The following is a 20,030-nucleotide window of genomic DNA, read 5'->3' as shown; positions in this document are numbered from 1 at the left end:
TATTTAAAAAAAAAATGTGAAGCCCAAGTGCTCACCAGTAGGTGAGTGGATAAAAAAGCTGTAGTAGCCTTGGCCAGCGTGGCTCAGTTGGTTGGGCATCGTCCCGCAAAGTGAAAGGTCACTGGTTTGATTCCCAGTCAGGGCGCATGCCTGGGTTGCAGGCCAGGTCCCTGGTTGGTATCATGAGAGAAGCAACCAATTGATGTTTCTCTCCCTCCCTTCTCTTCTCTCTGTAAAAATAAATAAATAAATTGTTTTGAAAAGCTGTACTACATTTACACAATGAACTATTATGCAGTGGTAAAAAAGAAAACATCTTATCCTTTGTGACAGCACGGGTGAACCTGGAGAACATTATGATAAGTGAAATAAGCCAGTCAGAGAAAGACAAATACCATATGATTTCACTCATATGTGGAATCTAATGAATGAAATAAACTAACAAACAGACTGATAGATACAGAGCAGAATGACAACTGTCAGAGGGGAGGGGGATTGCAAAGCTGGGTAAGAAGGTGAAGAGATTAAGCAAAACAAAACAAAACAAAAAACTCATAGACACAGACAACAGTATGGTAATTACCAGAGGGAAAAGGGGTGGAGGAAGGTAGAAGAGCGTAAAGGAAGGATAAATGGTGATGGAAGGAGACTTGACTTGGGGTCTTCAGGTGGTAAATACGCAAAACAATATACAGATGAAATTCTACACCTGAAACCTATATAATTTTATTAGTCAATGTTGCCCCCAATAAATTCAATAAAAATTTTTTAAAAATGAAAAATTAAAGCAAATGGGGAGGGTTGGAAGAGAGGAGATAAATTTCAATGTAAAATTACATTGTGCTACCACTTTTTCTTGAAACAACATTGCTAGAGTGAAGAGATTCTCTTAGTCTGTGTGTCATGTAAACTAAACATCTGGATGATATGCTAGGCTGTTTTCTGTATCAACCAGCCATATTGACATTGTAAGCAAAAAGCTCCAAATTATGTTATCTGGGTGATGAGTCTCAGAGTTTTGCACAGCCACTTTATGTCTAGCTAACAATGAGCATTCACAACTGGCCTAGTTTTTCAGAAGCAGTGCTCTTCTAAACCAGAAACAAGAAGAAATAAATTACTAAAAATAATAGTTAATATTTACTGGACCTTCCTACATGCCCACCCCATGCTAAGTGGTATCTCTGCATTATTTCATTGAATTCTCACAACCACCCACTAGACTAAGGATTGTTTTCATCCCCATTTATAGACTGGAAGCCCTTCCTCATTTCTGGAGTTTTTTTTTGTGGTCTGGGATTTTGAGATATAATCAAATATTTTTACATTATTTTAATTAGCCAAACGCTTCTGTGTGTCTGCCTGCTGCTGACCTACTGTTTTCCTCCAACCTCTGCACACACACCATTTTGTGGTCACCTGCTACAGCTTCCCATAAAACCCTGAAGAGCAGCAGTGGGACTGGATTCTGTTGTGTCCTCATGCAGCATGCCCTCTCTTTCAGCTGACGAGAACAGCTGGCTGCCCTTCGCAGATGCTCCAGGAACCTAACTCTATTTTTATATAGCCATGGCCATCATTGCTTTTTATGTTATTATAAATTTCCATGAATTAAATGGACGAAGTTGCTATGGACACATAATGACAATTCCCTGTTGAGTCACGATGTCCATATCCAGTTATTGTGTGGAAATCCTGAAACTCTCATGAAAATCCTGATCTTTTCCCCATTCGTTGGAGACACCTGACAAACTCTCTCCCTCCTCTGTGCTCTAGTTTCCTCTCTGCATATAAAATACCAGAAACAAACATATCACCATATTGCACTGTACCAGCCTCTATTTATCTAAGAAGCTGAACTATGTACTTGGGATCCTTAACACATCTAAGCAAGTAGATGGTGGAAGTAAGAAAGAGGTTCAAATGTCCTGGCCAACAGGTAACAAGTTAAAAAAAAAAAAAACCTCTTTTAAACAAAGACTATAAATTAACTGCGTCCTAATGTTTGCTTAAAGTGTTTTCCAGTGGAGATCTGTGTTTGAGGGTGACTGCTAGAGATATGATTAATAGGTGTTTCAGAATATGGCAATAACTAAGCAATCACACCTGTTTTTTCCTAATATACCTATATAGTGTCTTGTGTGACATCTTCCAAGATATATTTCATTAATGATTTCTAAGCCCCAATATTAAAGAATATGATGGTGAATTTCCTGCACAGATGGCTACCCATAATCTTCTTATGTATTTGCAGCTTTTCCTACCAAGAGGTGGAGTCTATTTCCCATCCTTTTGAACCTGTGTCAGTTCTGTGACTTGCTTTGACTAATAAAATGCAATGGAAGCAACCCTATGCCAGTCCCAGGCCTATGCCCTTAAAGAGCCTGACGCCTTCTACTTTTGTTATCTTCCCCGTGGGTCATTGGGTGAACCCAGCTGTCAGATATTTGGGAAGTCAGAAAAGCATTCATCAGTTTGCATATTTCAAATGTGAGAGATTATTTTATTCCGAAATTTCGTTTATGTTAACTCTCTATTCTATTTGAGGAAATATAAAAGAAGCAGAGGGCGATTTCAAAAACCAAGTTTCTTTGTATGTTGTTCTTCATTGAAACAACTGACTGGGGTTCTCTGCCTGTCAAAAGACATTTACTGAGTTTTCATTATCCATGGTTTTTTTAAATTTTATTTTCTTCTTCTTCTTTTGGCCTAGGAAAAAGTGTTGGCCTAAAGGAAAAATCATGTCCACTTAAAATCTGGTCTCTTGATGAGGACTTGTAATTTTAACTGTTCATTGTTGTATCTAAATGCCAATGAAACTAAAAATAACTTAAACAGAAATAAAGAAAAAATATCCTCCCCGAACAATAGTTGTTACATTCTAAGGTTTATTTCTTGTTATATCAATGGGAGTTGTGGTTCTTCAAATATTTTACCCTCCTGGAGTTTGCTGTATGTTTTTTCTCCTGCATTGACTTATTTCTGTCTATATCTGTTTCTGAAATAACTGTGGGTTTGAATCTACTGCCAGAGTGTGGTCTGCATAAGAGAATTAATCTTAACTTGAGGTACTTTCAAATTTGCCAGACCACAGAACCGACCATCTCTGAGTCAAAAGTCAGCCCAGCATTCTCTCTTCCATCCAGGTCTGGAGAAGAACTGAGACAATTTCCTCAGCACTCAGCACAGCTTGGGCCAAGATGCACTGTTCAAGGTTGTGTGGAAATCTGGGAACTACTCAGCCACCATGTCTCAGCTCCTAAAATAGGCTGAGGCTCTGAGTTATGTTCAAATAGCCCTGCCAACACATAAACTTATTAAATTAATTTAATGCACTTAAAGCCAAAAAAGTCAGTGATATCCCTAAAGTAAAATTCACTGGGGACAAACTCCAACTTATTTGTTACCAAAATCAAAGAAAGAATTGTCTGCTTGCTTTGTCTATTTCTCTCTTTTTCCTGGGGGCTCTATGCTCTCTTGTGGGTCATTGGTGCCCTTTTAGTTACTCCTACCTAATTTCATGAGCAATTTCCCTTCCCTCACATATGCCTGAACCTTGCCCTGGCAAACTGTAAGATAAATCCCCTAAAATCGGGGTTCATTTTTTAGTTCTTTCTCCCTCTGGGAAGGTTCCAGGACCATCTGGTGCAGCTTAAGACATGCTTGTTGCTTTTTGAGAATAATTAGCATTTTCTTTCCATTGTTCCACACAATCTGGACATTTGAATGGTATGATCCCTAGAGAACTCTTTGCCAGCACTTGCTTAGCAGAAAGATTTCTGAGCATCTCCTCCCATCGCATCTGCCCCTTCCAATGTGAGGGAGGAGAGCTTCAAAAATTTTTGAATTGTTTTGAAGAACTAGCTTGCACATACGAAGTCACAGGGGACATACTGAAAGCAACATCCGTGAAGGGCCCTTTTGACCTGAACATATGGCCTTAGGTTATACCCTTCAAGAGGAGCCTATTCAGAGTTCATAGCCTCAGCACCACACTACCTGCTCCAGTTGACCAGGTCTGCTCTGCGGTCTTCTTTTCACTGACAACTACAATGCTTCCGGGGGAGAAGTTTAAAACCTCAGAAAAAGGTTGCTGGGCCAAATATTCTGTTGATGCTCAGTTTTTCTATAATCTCCCCTTTACTGCCTGGCTACAAGTCTCAGAGTTACATTTCCCAGCTGGGTGCCAGATAGGTTTGCCAAAGAGAGGCACCTCCTGAGACTAGAAGCCAGGAAGGAAGTAGAAGCCATTATGCTTCTGGTAGGAGCATCAGTGAGGGTCCCCTGGACTCCTGAAATATCAGCAGGAATGTGGCCTCCTGACTTCATTCTCACCAACGATGGCGTCAGTTATAGAAACGTCAGCATCATGGGTGGGCTCATGGACTTGGGATTAACACTACCATTCCACTTTCACTCCTCTAGCCCTTGCTTGGAATGACTTTCTGCTGTAACTTGTCTCTGGTAACAGTTTTTCCTCTTTTGCTCCTTCAGCTCTTCCTATATTTTTGTAACCAAATCCCTATATTAAATTCTCCTCTGTTTGAAATACCTAGAGTGGCTTTTGTTTTCCCAATTACTGGCCAATACAAACTCCTACCTAAATCCTAGATAAAGAGAACCCCAAAATACATGTGAGTCAGTTACCTGAGTAATTCTTTGAACCTGGTGCTCTTGTCAAATTGATACCAGGTATGGTCTAGGCTGTGACTCTGGTATCGAAGGGTTTTGATCACATCTTGGACCAGGTCCCTTTGCTGTAGCTTAGTAACCACATAACTGCAGAGTGAAAATGGTGGATGCTACCAGGGAAGACAGTGGATAGGGTGTGTCATCATAAAGACACCCCAGGGACCAAGATCAGAGGCATTGTTGCATATCTGTGCCCAGAGGGTATCATCCAATTTCAGTCTTACTCCTGAAGAATCTGCCTCAGACACTGAGCAGTCAGGAAGGAGTGCTCATGGTAAAGCACATTAGCAGACAGCTGAACAGTTCTCTTGAGGATGGGCAGATCCCAGAAGGGTAGTAGCCAGAGTCCTATGGCCGGCTGTCATAGCACCTTGGTGCCAGAGCTATCCCTGGATTCATGGATCACGGGCCTGAGAGCCTGGAGACATAGGCTTGGCTCTATGCAACCTCAACCAAGTCAGGTGACCTGTCAGACCTCACTTGTAGAATGGGGAATTGGACTAGAATGTTCTGTAAGGATGGGTCCTGGCAGCTGTAACAGTTTATGCAGGAGCTGTAGAAAAATAGCATGGGCCCAGAGATTCAGATTGAAATGGCAACCAGAGTTGAAAACAACTACCTCGAGCAGTCTGCCTCAACATTTTAAAGCCATAGGAATCCCCTAGGGATCATCTTAAAATGTGAATTTTGATCTGCCAGATTTGAGATGGGTCCTCAGATTCTACATTTCTATAAGCTTCCTGCTAGTGCTGATGCTGCTGGTTCAAGGGCACTATTTTGAGTATAATCTGATCTTCTAAGGTAGGTTCTCAAACCTTAGAGCATCCAAGTGCCCTAGAGGATCCGTGAAAAACGCACCCCAGAGTTTCTAATCCTGCAGGTCTGGGGTGGGACTGGGACTTGCATTGCTAACAAGATCTCAGGAGATGCTGATGCTGCTGGTCAGGGGACCACACTTCCAGAACCACTGCTCTCAGTGTTCCCCTATCTTAGCTGCACGTGAAAACCACCTGGGAAGCTTTTATGCTACTTGCCTCCTCCAGCTGGCCCACAACAGGCTAAATAAATCAGAATCTCTAGGGTAGGAGCAAAGTATCACTAGCATCTAAAAGATACTCAGCTGATTCTAGTAAGTAGCCAGGGTGGGGATCCATGCCCCTCAATCAGAGATTGTCAATGGGCAAGTGATTTTTCTTCTTCCTCTCCTCCCTCCTCCAGGGGATATTTGACAATGTCTGAAGACATTTTGGTTGTCACAACTAGGGGAAGAAGAATGTTACTGGCCTATTGTGAGTAAAAGGCAAGGACCTGCTAAACATTCCATAGCGCAGAGGACAGGTCACCATGACAAAGAATTATGTGGCTCCAAATGTCCACTGTGCCAAGGCTCAGAGGATTTGCCCTAGAGCATGGTCTAGCACAGGGTCCAACCTGTGACTTGCAGCCCACATGAGCCCAGGATGGCTATGAATGTGGCCCAACACAAAATTGTAAATTTACTTAAAGCATTGTAAGATTTTTTTGTGTGTGTGAATACATGTCACAATGTATTTAATGTGTGGCCCCAAACAATTCTTCTTCTCCTAGATTGGCCCAGAGATGTCAAAAGGTTGGACACTCCTTGAGCAGAATCCCAGGCCCATCCCAGACCTGCTGGGTTAGAATATGCATTTCTACTAAGGTCCCCAAGTGGTTCGGATACATGTTAAGGTTTGAGAAACACTGCCTTCGTTCAGTGGCTCTCAAAGCGCTTTACAGTCCCTGGGAGAGCTCATTACAGCAAAAGGGCTGGGCCCACCCTCCACCCCACAAACCCAGAGTAATGTAAAATATTCAAATCCCTTCCAGTTTAGCAAACTAAGTGCTTGCTGACTAGCAGAGTCAGCAACAAAGGAACTCTGTCTACTGGGTGAAAGATCCAGAGATGCTCTCGGCAGGACTCCCCTGCAAATGTCAGTGACTCTGCTCTGCTCCAAGCTACAAGGCAGATCCCTGATCTAAAGCAGCATGAGTGTGCCCTCTCTCCGCCAGCCTGCAGCTACCTCAATAGGAAGCCAAAAAAGAGACAAATGTCATCAGCTGTGAAGTCACTTTTGGAGGACAGAGACTGAGATTAGGTCTGGGCTGAGCCAGATAACTAGGGATGAAGGAAGCTACTGAAAGCAAAGCTGGGTGCTTATGCTTTCCATTTGGGATATTGACGCTTCCTTTCAAATGCACTGGACAAACAGCCCCTGCTTCTTCCAAAGTATGTGCCTCCTGAGGACTGTGAGATTTTCTTACCAACACAAGAGGCTGGTTGGCCACTCCAGGCCTTGTTGTCCATACACATGACTGTCCTCTCCCCTTTCAGCGTGTATCCTGGTGAGCAATAGTACTCACACCGAGAATTAAAGTAGGCGCCATCTACGCACTTGAACCCTCCATTTGCTGGCATGGCCAGGGTAGGACATCGCTTTTCTGAAAAATAGAAAACCAGACATTAAGCTCTGTAGGTTTTGTCCATAGAGTTTCACAGTCCAGAAGCTCTGAAAGCATAGGGTGAAAAGTTAATTTAAATGCAATAGGACAGAATTAGAGAACTAATGGATGGTTGCATGTCACATAGAAGGGACGCACAGTTTTGTATCATGGTGGCTGGAGTTGCCATCCTAGGTAAGCCACTGTCTTAAGCTGGGTTCCTTAGAAGCAAACTCTGAGACAAGGATTTGTATGCAAGGGATCTAGTAAGAAAGTGCTCCCAGGCGAGACCATGGAGGAGTCGGGGAGGCAGGCCACAGGAGGGATGGAAGCCAGGCAACGTAGGCTCTCAGGCAAAGTCAGCCTCAGTCTGCTCCTGGAAGGGAGTTCTGGAGCACAAATGACACCTGAGTTTGTCTTGCCTCCCTTTCATAACCCTTTACCAGTTAGTATTGAGCAGCTACAGCTCTTCCCAGGAATGCGCTCCCTGTCAGAACAAAGAGGGCAGTCCTCTGAAGGAGCAGAGCCCTTTCTTCCTATGAAGAAGACCAAAGGTACAAGTCATTAGAAACAAAGCACTCAGAACCTGGGGGCTGGGGGGGCGGTGGGCAGCAATGGGCACACAAGGTTAAAGGGCATCCAGGGAGATCTGGATGAAGCACCAAAAAGTGTTCACTATAGCCACATAGTGTACAGTCTGCGTAGATCGGGCCACATGGCTGCAGCCCTAAACCTCAGTTTTTCTAACAATAAAGTTAAAGTAATGGCAGTCATGTCAATAGCGTTGTTGAAAAAAAACCCCTGAATGTATGTGAAATGCTTGGTATACAGTAGGAGCTCAATAAATGGTAGCTTTTTTGAAAAATGATGGTGTTTCAAATGTCCTTTGACAATGCTGTACCACCTCCACGTATGACTTATCATGAAGCTTAAAGTCACCCCTGAAATGCCCTTCCAGTCTTCTCCCTGAGGCACACTTCCTTCCTGGAATAAGCAGCATTCTTCAGGAACTAGTTCCCTGCCTCTCAACACCCTACATCCTGGGAGATCACTTCCTGTGTCCATTACCTCAAGTCCGTGACTTAGCATCATTCTTGTATTCCTATCATGGTTTACATCTCTGCCTCACTGTCTCTAATGCTGTTCTGTGAGACCCTTGATGGCAGAGCCTGTGTATGTCTGGTTTCTAAATCTCCAATGACTTTAAAGGGTCCAGCATTTACTGAACAAACACAACCTGTTTGCCGAACAAGCACTCTCCCCCTTCCCCCAATAGCTGATCACATCCTCCCCTTTGAAAGGTGTTATCTCACTTCCACCTTATCTTAGCAACCCCCCTGCCTTCTGCTCACAAGGGGAGTTTTTCTCATCAAAGGCCACAAAACATGCAGTAAAAAGCCTCTCAGAGCAAAAGATTCTGGCCCTAATTGGCCCTGAGGACCAACATGGGGCTGGGCTACTCACGCTTGCAGATGACCTTGTCGGACCACCGTTTGTTTGACTGGCAGATCAGCTGGGAAGAGCCATGTAGCTCATAGCCCTTCTGGCAGCGAATGTCACACCTGGTTCCCAGGGCCGTTTTGTAGTATCCTCCTTGAGGGGCCCTGCAGTACACATCCCCATACTTCACCTTGATGGGGGAGCACCACGGGGTGTCTACAGGTAACAGAAACAAAGGAGGGGAAAAACAGAAAGTGACTTCTTCTGAAAATGGGTCTCCTCATCCTAGAAGTCCCTGATCAGCTCCATTCCATATTTTGGACTTCCAAATAGCGCCCCATGTCTTTTAAGATGTCTCTGGATGGGGAGGTTATGACATATCAGAACATGGATCCAGATTCCTCCATTACTAGCTGTGTGATCTTCGACAAATTACCTAACCTCTCTGAGTTGATACCTACACTTACGTCATAGGGCTCTTATGAGAACCAAAAAATAATACATCAAGCGCCTAGCACAGTACGTACCACACAGTAAACATTTAATAAACACTTGTTCTTTTCAACATTTCCCTGAACTAGATACGTAATTGTCTTCAGGGCAACTTATGCTATTGTAAACCCCAGCTATCCATATATAGTGGCAGGGGAGTGACAGCTGTCGGAGGGAAGTGAGGTTGCAGGCCTGGGAGGAAAACGTGAAAGGATTAAACAAAACAAAACAAACAAAACGTCATAGACACAGACAAGAGTATGGTGATTACCAGAGGGAAACGGGGAGGGTGGGGGGTCGGTGGAAGAAGGTAGACAAAGGTAAAGGGGAGATAAATGGTGATAGAAGGAGACTTGACTTGGGGTGGTGAACCCCCAGCACAATATACACATGATGTATTATAGAATTGTACACCTGAAATCTGTCTAATTTTATTTACCAATGTTGCCCCAATAAATTCAATAAAAATAAACAGAACAATAATTTACATTTTTTCCACATCTGTATGCATATTCTCTGTAAAAACTCATAATACTAATTTTAATTAATTTGAATGAAGCTACCATTTCCAGGTCTTTCCCCACAGTATATAATATTGGCTTAAAATAATAGTACCATTGCAACTCCCCTTTTCAGATGTTCCCAGTTATGCTCGAGGTAGGTAAGAGTGACACACTTCACAAATGGCATAGTTCCAGGGTATTTTGATTTTGATTTCCTAGTTACCCATGCACAGTCAAGATGACACTAATAAATCAGAACTTCTTCCTGTGCCTTTGGAAGGTGCTTGCTGAGAGCTATAAAATTATTAGGGCAAGACTAGCTCCTCTGTGGGGAAGTTCCCACAGGGGCCACTGCACAATCGATGGGGACTCTAGCCTGCCGGGCTCTCCATCCCAGCACCTGAGCTGTCAGTGAGTGGGCTTCATGCGCCATCATGTGGCCAGGAAGGAGGGCACATCCCCGTTTGACTTTGCCAGGAATTCTCTTCTGAGGATGTGTTTTCTAAGTGCCTCTCAGCCATGACCAGGCATGGTGCATAACTGCTTTGTTACCTTTGTGCTGTCATGTCTCATGATTTAAATGTTTTGCAGAGAGTCTCAAGCGGGTCCTAAAGTCCGGACTCAAGCACTATACCCTGGATATTCTGGGTGAACGTGTTGTCCTGAGCGCTTAACATAAAGCTGATTAAATTCGACCGTGTGGGTACAGACCTGCAGGAGCTCACATGCAGCCTACAGACCATCCTTGAACAAATTTATCTTCCTCTAAAGTTTACGCACGTAGTCTATGTGCTAACATTTTTATATGAGAAAAATCTGGACCCCGAAGTGAAGTACAAAGCAGCACATATATCTCCATTATTTTCTTCTACATATAAAAGAATTCTAGACACAATTTTAAATGTTTTAGTGCTTTCTTTGGTGATGGTTCCAGGTAGGCCCTGAAATAAGATTTAAAGGTCACAGGTAAATGAGAAGTCCTTGGGGCATGCTTGCTTAGTGTTGCCCAGCTGTGGATATGTCTTCTATAATGAAAAGTCCTTAAGATAAGTTCTGGAAAAATCCACAGATGCTTACCACTCAAATAAAACTGAGACTTGGAAACTACTGGCTTCTGTGACTACTAGAAGTGAGGTCTCTCTCTCTCTCTCTCTCTCTCTCCCGCCCCCCCCCCATCTTTCTTTTCTAGCTGTAATAGGAAAGATCACCTACAAGGACATCCCCAAATGCACTTGATGTTTTTCATCTTGAAGAAGTGCTTTTGATAGTTTGTCAGAGGACTTAAATGATGTTAAATCTTAAAAATCACCTTCACTTTACCTTTTTTAAAAAGTATTTCAGATTATTTTTTAAAGAGATCTTATTTATTTTATTTTTATACAGATGGGGAAGGAGAAAGAGAGGGAGAGAAACATTAATGTGTGGTTGCCTCTTGTGTGCCCCCTACTGGAGACTTGGCCCACAACCCAGGCATGTGCCCTGACTGGGAATTGAACCTGAGGCGCTTTGGTTTGCAGGCTGGTGCTCAGTCCACTGAGCCACACAAGCCAGGGCTACCTTTTTATCTTTACCATCTTCTCCTCTTCTAACTCCTGCACTGCCTCTTTTCTTACTTGCTCTGCCTGTCCTGTTTTCCTTCTAGACTTCAGTGCTTCTGAGCTTCCCTATCTCTAGTCTTCTTCTCTTGCCACTTGGCTCCCCTTTACTGCCTCTTTTCCCACCATCTCACAGGCCAAACTCTGGAATCCTTGACTGAGAACTGGGCTCCAGGGAGAGGAAATAAAATCCCCATTGGAGGTAGGGGTAATGTGGTGGGAGTGAATATGGGAGACCCAGAGGCAGATAATGAAAACGTAATGAGTTAGTGCACTATGGGAGATACAATACTGGGCAAAGAGTCAAGAGGCCTGGGCACACTTCCTAACTCTGTTGTCTTCTAGTAACCCTGGACAATTAACTAAATTTTTCAGGAAACCAGATTCCTTATCTTCAAGAGACTTGAGTGGATTAAACTCTTTTCAAAGCCCCATCTAGCTTTTAGGTTGTGTGATTCAAACCTTCTTATTTATCTCTGATCTTCTACCCATCTCACACCCATTCTCGCCACCTTACTCCTTCTTCTGACTGATAACTTTTGGTAGTCTCTTGTAACCCTTCCAGCTGAGGGCCAATCTGTTTTGCACTCTTGGTCCTGATCACAATTCTACTGATATATAAACTGGAAGAGTGTCCAATTTTCCACTTGTTTTTCACTCAATTGTTGATAACTGTTCCATCCTCTAGCTTCTGGACTTTAGCATGAGTTTAGGAGGGACACAGTTTTAAAGATTTTTAAAAATTAATTAATTTATTTAACAGAGGGGAAGAGAAAGACAGAAACGTAAATGTGCGAGAGAAACGTCGATCAGTCGGCTCTCACATGCCCCCAACTGGGGACCTGGCCCACAACCCAGGCATGTGCCCTGACTGGGAATCTAACTGTCAGCCTTTCAGTTTACAGGCCAGTGTTCAATCCACTGAGCCACACAAGCCAGGGCCAATTTTAGAGTAAACTAATATGAGGCAACATACCTGCAATTGTTAGTACACACTTTCTGGTTGTCTTTTCCACAAATGTACCCATGACAAATATTTAAGGCTAGCAGGTACATTAGAGATTGGCCTGAGTATACAGATATCACAAATTCACATATTTTGATACAACATGCAATTAGCAGATTTTGCCCCATATTCTGAATCTTCAAATCCTCCTAGCAGTGCAGGCTGCACATCCAAAACCTGTACTGTTGTCAACATGTGGAAAAGAATCTTGTTTTCATTTATTCTCAAAAAAAATTCTTTTGGATTACCTTCCGAGATAAATATTTGGGGTATATTTTGACAGTTTGGCAGCCCTGCAGTGACAGTAATTAAAATGTCAGTGAGTGACTTGAATTTGAAGTGATACAAGCACTGGGAGTTAAAGTGAATTAGCAAAACATTGAACATAAAGGTTTAAAGAAAGGAAGCTTTTATGTTGCTTCAATTAAGATGGGGTTTATTTAGGGAGAAATCTAGATTGGTTATTCAGAGAAGCTTTTTCATTTTTGTGGCCCAATGTGGTAAGCATTCCAATTGACTGAAGTTCCTGGGGTAGGCAGCGTCATGTAGCAGACTAATGAGGATGCACTAGCAAACTCTGGACGCTGAGTTAAAACACCTGAATTTCAAATCCAATGTAATGTTTGCTAGCTGTGTGACTCTGGGCAAGTCACCTACCTTCTCTAATCTACGGTTCCTCCACTTGTAAATATGGAGTGTCAACATATCTCTATATGCCCTGTCCCTTCCATCAATTAGTGTGACAATCTGATGGCATGCCAAGTAAAAGAATCAAAAAGGGAACAATCTGGGAACATAATAAATGTGGGTTGAATTTCACTTTTTTTCTTTTACTTAAATTTATTTCAAAAACACTTAGAGTTATATACTCTGTGCCAGGCCCTGTGCAGGGGCCGGAGGGTCTAGAGCTAAATCCCCAATTAACAATGGTTGGTCTCTAAGTTTTAAAGCTAAAACTGCCAATACAAACAATACCCTAAGAAGTATTTATTCTTAAACATTCAGGGTATGCTTTAGGCAAACATACATTTTGGCCATGTGGGCTTCCTTCCATAATTGCTGTGCTGTGAGGTGAGGACTAACACTGGGAACAATGATCCAAGGGCAGTAGACAACCTCTACTGTACATGTGATGTCACATGCATACGCATGTGTTTTAGGAAGAGTTGTAAACCAGGGACTTAAAGGAAAAAAATTTTTAAACCCTCAATTAATTAAGAAGTGTTAGGAATCACAATATTTCTTTACCCCAAGCATCTAATTAACAAGTTTGTGCTTTGCATGACTAGTTAATTCCTTAGACAATTAGTATAGGAGCTGTGGATAGAAATGAGTATTTGTAATCACAGGTCAAAAGCAAATGTGACTATGGCAGGAAACACACCTGGGCATAGGCACCAGTCATTACGTTAGAGCGATTTTTCACTTGTGTAGGAAACAACTGAAGGACTGTCTCCAACCAAAAGCTGACCGGCACTAGCCTGATTCTCTTATAACTGAGACATCACAACAGAGCAGGCCATTGTCCTCTTGCCATAATATGGACAAATTTCCTGGGCAAAATGCCACAATGGAATTTTATTAACCAATTTTCTTCAAATTATTTCTCCACTGTAAAGGGAACCAGATTCAAAAAGAAATGATTTAAATTTACCTTAAATTTTTTTTTTTTACCTTCACTTTTCTCTGGGCTCCCTAAGCTTCAGAGAAATGACTCACCAGTAGAAATATTTGTGGGCATACTTACCTGAGCCTGCATAGAAGGTTCTTGATTAGGCTTTTAATACTTGGGTGGATTGCTGGAAATGTGTAGAGATGGAGTTCTTTATCATTAGATTAAAGTTTCATGGGGCAACAGACTTTACTCATCATTTCAGGAGCTAAGCTGGACTCAGAAAAAAGCACGATGAAATGAGCTTATGAAAATCAAGTTTTCTCAGTCCCCATTCATCTCAGTACATTAGCAGCACTGGGTCCAGATTTGACCTTGGATGGTTTACTCTGGATGATTCTGGCTGTAATGTATGAATCAGACAGAACTCATACCTTGATTTTCACTTTCATCAGCTAGAGCTTGGCTTTGCAGAAGTAATGGTAGTAAAGAAATTTATGAGAATAAAATGACCACTGGGGTGCTGAAGGTCAGCACTTCAGAGATTTCCAAATGCTTTTTGTTTGCTTTCTTTAGTTTTTCTTTATTTTTTTAATGGGAGAATATGCATATTAATTTAAAATATATTTTTCTGGACCGGTAATTAGAACTTAATTACATTTTCTGGTCACTTTATTATAATCTGCTCTACAGGGCAAAAAGGAAAGTTCTCCTGGCGTCAGCAGGTCCTCATTAGCATATAAGCAAAGCATTCACCTTTATATCTAGGGTGTGAGTACCCGACTTCATCATCTTCTAGCGGTGAGTCTCCAGATCCTACAATAAAAAAGAACAGAAACTGCAGCAAGAAAAGCCACATGATATGGACGAATATTTCGAAGCACCGCTTTGGCACAGTACATGCAAGAAGGGCTATTAGAACGCAGAGCCAAGAGTAAAAGCTTCTATGGCCATTCATGAAAGGACAGGGGACCTCTCAGAGTGAACCTGGCTGGGCTGAGATTACCAGAGCCAATCAAAATGAGCCTCAAACTGTTTGGGAATCACCACGTGCCAAATGAAATTCTGGGCTCAGCAAATTCACTCTGAGATGATGCCAATGTACATGAATCTCATGCCAGGGGAGACATAGTAAAAGGTGTGTGACTCAGACACAGCCCACAGTTTCTCCAGCAGTCAAGGAACACCCAGCAGATCTGGGTGTGTATGGTACCTGAAAATCAGTCCATCTTGTGAAGTGAATGTGGGTGGAGGATAAGGAGGTGAATCAAATGTCTTAGCGACAAAAGAAATACAAAGCTGCTTTGGTATATTTGTAGGAAATGAGGACCAAAAGCGACAATCTGGATGTTTATTCAGAACCTCTCACCAAGGCATGGCTAAAGTAAAATTTCTTGATGAGTCTTGCTACCCTTGAAAACCACAGACTCAGTGATAAAGTCTGTATTTAATTTTAAAATTTAAACTCATTTGGAAATTGGAGCCATATCATTTTTAAAATATTAAATACTGAATTCCAGTAAATGGTAGGTCCTTAATCTTTGAAACAGTACCAGGCCCGAAACTTCAAAACAGTAATCTTAAATCTAGAGATCTTTCCTTCTAGACCTCCTAACCTGATACTAACTGTTGAGTTGGCACCATCTTGGCCACACATTTACCTGCGGGGACCTACAATCCTAACAGACGGAGGTGCTCTCTATTATGAGGTTATTCAAATCCTCATACAGGATAAGTGAATGAGTAATGGTCCCTGCTCCACTTGTATCCTGGATGAGAGATAATGAGTGTGGAAATTGAAAATGAGGAGGCGATGAAGGCTAGGCCAAGTCCATTTGAAAAAGACCCCAGTTGAGTACTTCTTTGCCCCAGGTTTCTTCACCTGGTTTCTGGCCACTCAGACAGGTATAAAATTACACAAACTTTTCGTGATCCCATATCAAAAAGTAAACATGAAAACTTGTGATACCCTTTAGGAAAGCAATCTAGCAACATGAATCAAAAGCCTATGTTCAAACCCCCTGATCCAGTCATTCCACTTCTGGAAATCTATCCCAAGGAAATAACATTAAATATAGAAAAAAAAATTTACATACAAAGATTTCTCTACAATGTAGTTTATAATAGCAAAAGACTATAAATGACCAAATGGCCAGTATTATGGTTAACTAAACCATACTGCATTGATTGGATATAATAAAATGTGAGCATTACAAAAATTATGTTTATAAAAAAATAGTGTGGAAAAAACTTTCTTATAACATTAAGTGAAAGTGTACTATAACAAAGTTATGTAAATGGTGTGATTTATAACAATTTAAAGCAATCAAATTCAAAATAAACAATGCATAGAAAAGAGTCTATGATAATTGGACGTTTTTCTGCCTCCTCTTCTAAATTTTCTACTATAAATATGTATTACTTTTATAATAGAAAATAAACTTTATTATGCATATAACTCAAAGAAGCTTAGTTTCCAAAATACATTTTGAATATATTAGAAGTATTAAAGACTCTACTGACCCTACGCTTCCACCCTGCCCCATTTCTCTCCATAATCAGAGTTGAACTGGAATTCCTCTAAGGATTCTTGGGTTCTCCAACTCACATGGTGCATTTCTAAGTGTCAGGGGATCTGTCTCATATTAAGAGTACTTTTCTCTTCCCCCACGTCATCCTGGCCTCCATATAATCTACCTAGGCAGTAAGAAACTCTGCACTTATTCCTGACCCTAAGCAAAGAAGACAAACATCACAGGTTGAATTCTCTGGGAACTAGCTTCTAAGGTGGAGTTCAGTGCACAAGAAGCAACACCTGTGAAAGGGAGATGACGAAAGCGGGAAAAGTTGAGCTCTGATGTCAGCCCAATGACAGCCTCTGATTTTCGGCAGAAATGACTGGACCTTTATATCCCCACATCAACCAGCCATTTGATAAGGCCCACCCTGGGAAGAATATGAACTTGGGCTAAGCACTCCCAACAGCTGAGGCAATCTCTGAAGGGGCTGGTACCTGACTGCCTGCAGTTGAGCCAACCAGTTTTTACTTAAAGGAAGATCTGGTCAGTGCATCTCTATGACCATCACAAAAACACTCACTCTTTGAGAAATCACTTGAGAAGAGTATACTCATGAGAGGGGTCCCTGCATACAGAATGGAAGGGACTGAGACCTACTGAAGAGACAGGGGAACCAGGGGTGAACAACTCTACTGGTACACCAGCAATCTAAGATGCACTCATCATATTCAGATTATTATAGTGAAAATTAAAGTCAGACAATAGGGCAACGAACAAACAAATTATCTTATATCAACAAGCTGTTTTATAGCCACTTAATCAAGTTTGGAATGGGAAATGCAAATGAAACACAGCTAATCAAAACAGCAGATACTGTAAATCATATACACGACAAAGTATGCGTATATATACATATATGTGCATATAAATACTTATACATATGTCAAATTTGGAATATGATAAGATGAAACTACTGATACCTGCTTTGGAAGCTATTGTGTAAGGACGAATGCCTGAAGCTATAGCAACCATTTTGCAACCATGAGGTAAGATGTCTCAAGATTAAAGATTTTCAGCTGAGGATGGTAGCGTGGAAGGATAAAAAGAATCTGGGGTCCATGATGACCGTATTAGGATACTAAATCAACCTGAGACATCTTACCTCCATACTTATTGTTAGATCAACAAATAATGTCCTTTCAATTGAAACCACTGTGAGTAGCATTGTTTGTTACTTGAAGCTGAATCCATTGAAATGGATACAAAAATGAATGGAAAACTTGCTGCATACTATTGATAGGAGATAACAGTTTTAAAAAATAGATATTATCCAGCCCTCTCCCACCAAATTTTCAGTTTATATTCAGCCTAAATCCATACATCAACTTCTATTAAAAACTGATGACCAGTCTACAAAACAGATATCCTGAAGGATACGATAATATCAAAGCCTGGCAACTTATTTTCAGATTATACTTATGAAAGCTTACTAAAACAGCAAAGGAGATTCATATATATTGAGTAAATGTTTTCCACGTGGTTAAAAAAAGAAATAAATAAAGAAAAAGAAGAGAAAGAGGTAAGGGGGAGATTTCCTAACAAACTTTTCTTTGTTTACAAAGGCCATCCCTTTAGAATTCTGGTTAACTGAGATTTTATTATGACAACCATTAATCAGTGCTCATATGGTTTGGATTACCACTATTTGGAAAGAATGCTTCAATGCTTCTTCCACACAAATACAAATTCCACGTTGGCTCAGAAATTAGAAATTCAGTGCCATGTAGGATTCTGTCCCTCAGCCATGCCTGGAGCCAATTCCATTTATAATTCTGCTCTCCTTACAGAAACTTCATCGAATTCAACAGATTTTCAAAGAAAGAGCCATTCCTTTTCCTCCAAAGTTCAAAAAAGGGTTTTCCTGGCCAGCTGAATCCTACCCTTTTATTCCAACTGTCCAGGTAAATAACAGTATTAAAACACTAAACTCACTCATAAGAAATATCTACTATATGTATTAGAATTACATCAGGAATTGTGACTTTTATAAGGCTACTATAGTGTTCCTTCCATCACCCAAAAGTTTTCTCACTGTAAGGTGTGGCAAGGGTGGGGGGCAGAGCATTTAAGAATAATGGAAAACATTGCCAATTTGCTAAAACTATATGTTTATTTATTGTGATACATTATCCAAATGAACATATTTGCTGCTTCTGTGTTATATTTTTAGCTCCAAAGGTTGGGTTTATTTTTGTTACTCTGAAGACAGCTCTCCATTCTTAATGTTTTGTCAGATATTTTTGCTTTTCTCCATCATTTTTCTTAATATAAGTTTATTGTTATTAGAAGACATATTTAGCCCTGGCAGATGTGGCTCAGTGGATTGAGCACCAGCCTGTGAACCAAAAGGTCACTGGTTGGATTCCCATTCAGGGCACATGCCTGGGTTGCAGGCCAGGTCCCCAGTTGGGGGCATGCAAGAGGCAATCAATCTCACACATTGATGTATTTCTCGCACATTGATGTTTCTCTCCTTTTCTCCCTCCCTTCCCCTCTTTCTAAAAGTAAATAAATAAAATCTTTTTAAAAAGAACTCATATTTAATAGTAAACAACAGCATCAATTTTATATTAAAAGTCTATGAAAAAATAAAATTTACTTTGCAGTAGAGATTCTTAACCCAAGTCCCTGATCTCCTAGCAGGGGTGTCCAACCTTTGGCATCTGAGGGCCACACTGGAAGAAGAAGAGTTGTCTTGGGCCACATAGTAATACATTGTGACACGTGATCACAAAAAAAAAATCTCATAATGTTTTAAGTAAATTTATAATTTTGTGTTGAGCCTTATTCGCAGCCATCCTAGGCTGCATGCAGCCCATGGGCTGCAGGTTGGACACTGCTGATAGAGGATCAATGGAAGGGCTTTAGAGAGTCCATGTACTCCTTGTGATTGGACATGCTTTTTGGTACATGAATATACTTCCCTGTGGAAAAAGCTGCTAACTTTTAGTAGATTTTAATAAGGGTATATGACCCAAAAGAATATTTAGTGAAGAAATATGTGGTACCTCCTTGATATTTGACTTTTTAATATGAGAGAAACAAATATATTTAAAACAAGTATAAATGCTTATCCTTTAATTAGATCTCATTGGCTTTTTCTAGATTATTTCTGTCCAATAGAACTTCATGCAATGATGGACATGTTCTATAGCTATCTGTCCAATAGGATAATCCTGAGCCACATGTGGTAATTAAGCACTTGAAATATGGCTAGTGCAACTACAGAAATGAATGCTTTAAATTAAATTAAATTAAATTTAAATAGCCATATGTGGCTAGTTAGCTACCATACTAGACAGTATATGTCTAGGTTTAATTTTAAAATATTCTACGAAGTCAACCATGTCTCTAAATTAGACATGGGGAGAACCATGTCTAATTTGCCTTGTATATCTAGCATATGATTCAGAATTGGTAGTCAATAAATGTTGGATGAAAAGAAAAGAGGGAATTCTGGCCAAGATGGAGGTGTAGGTAGATAACACTCTGCCTCCTTGCATAACCAAAAGAAGGAAACAATCAATTTAAAAACAAAATACAGCCATAACTGCCAGAAAACTGAACTGTATGGAAGTCTAACAACCAAGGAGTTAAAGAAACATTCATCCAGACTGGTAGGAGGTAGGGAGACAAGAAGCTGGGGTGGCG

At 41.0% G+C, this 20,030-nt stretch overlaps 1 protein-coding gene across 2 annotated transcripts in view; it reads right to left on the bottom strand.

Annotated features, from left to right (window-relative positions):
- The window catches only part of SRPX (sushi repeat containing protein X-linked), a 36,030-nt gene extending 21,332 nt beyond the window's left edge, over positions 1-14,698 (bottom strand). Inside the window, exons 1-3 of one of the 2 annotated variants that reach the window (XM_054566404.1) lie at positions 14,557-14,698; positions 8,617-8,808; positions 6,976-7,152 (exon numbers count right to left, since the gene is read on the bottom strand). In XM_054566404.1, coding sequence (XP_054422379.1) covers positions 6,976-7,152; positions 8,617-8,808; positions 14,557-14,659 — 472 coding nt within the window. In that variant the 5' untranslated portion in view covers positions 14,660-14,698. The remainder of the gene's footprint in view (positions 1-6,975; positions 7,153-8,616; positions 8,809-14,556) is intronic. The other variant, XM_054566405.1, reaches the window with a different exon arrangement.
- Positions 14,699-20,030: the final 5,332 nt, after the last annotated feature.

The sequence above is a fragment of the Pteronotus mesoamericanus genome, unplaced genomic scaffold (genome assembly GCF_021234165.1).
Source record: "Pteronotus mesoamericanus isolate MK-2021 breed Mesoamerican mustached bat unplaced genomic scaffold, CSHL_Meso_final contig_173, whole genome shotgun sequence".
NCBI lineage: Eukaryota > Metazoa > Chordata > Mammalia > Chiroptera > Mormoopidae > Pteronotus > Pteronotus mesoamericanus.
This window is presented reverse-complemented; position numbering and strand designations above follow the sequence as displayed.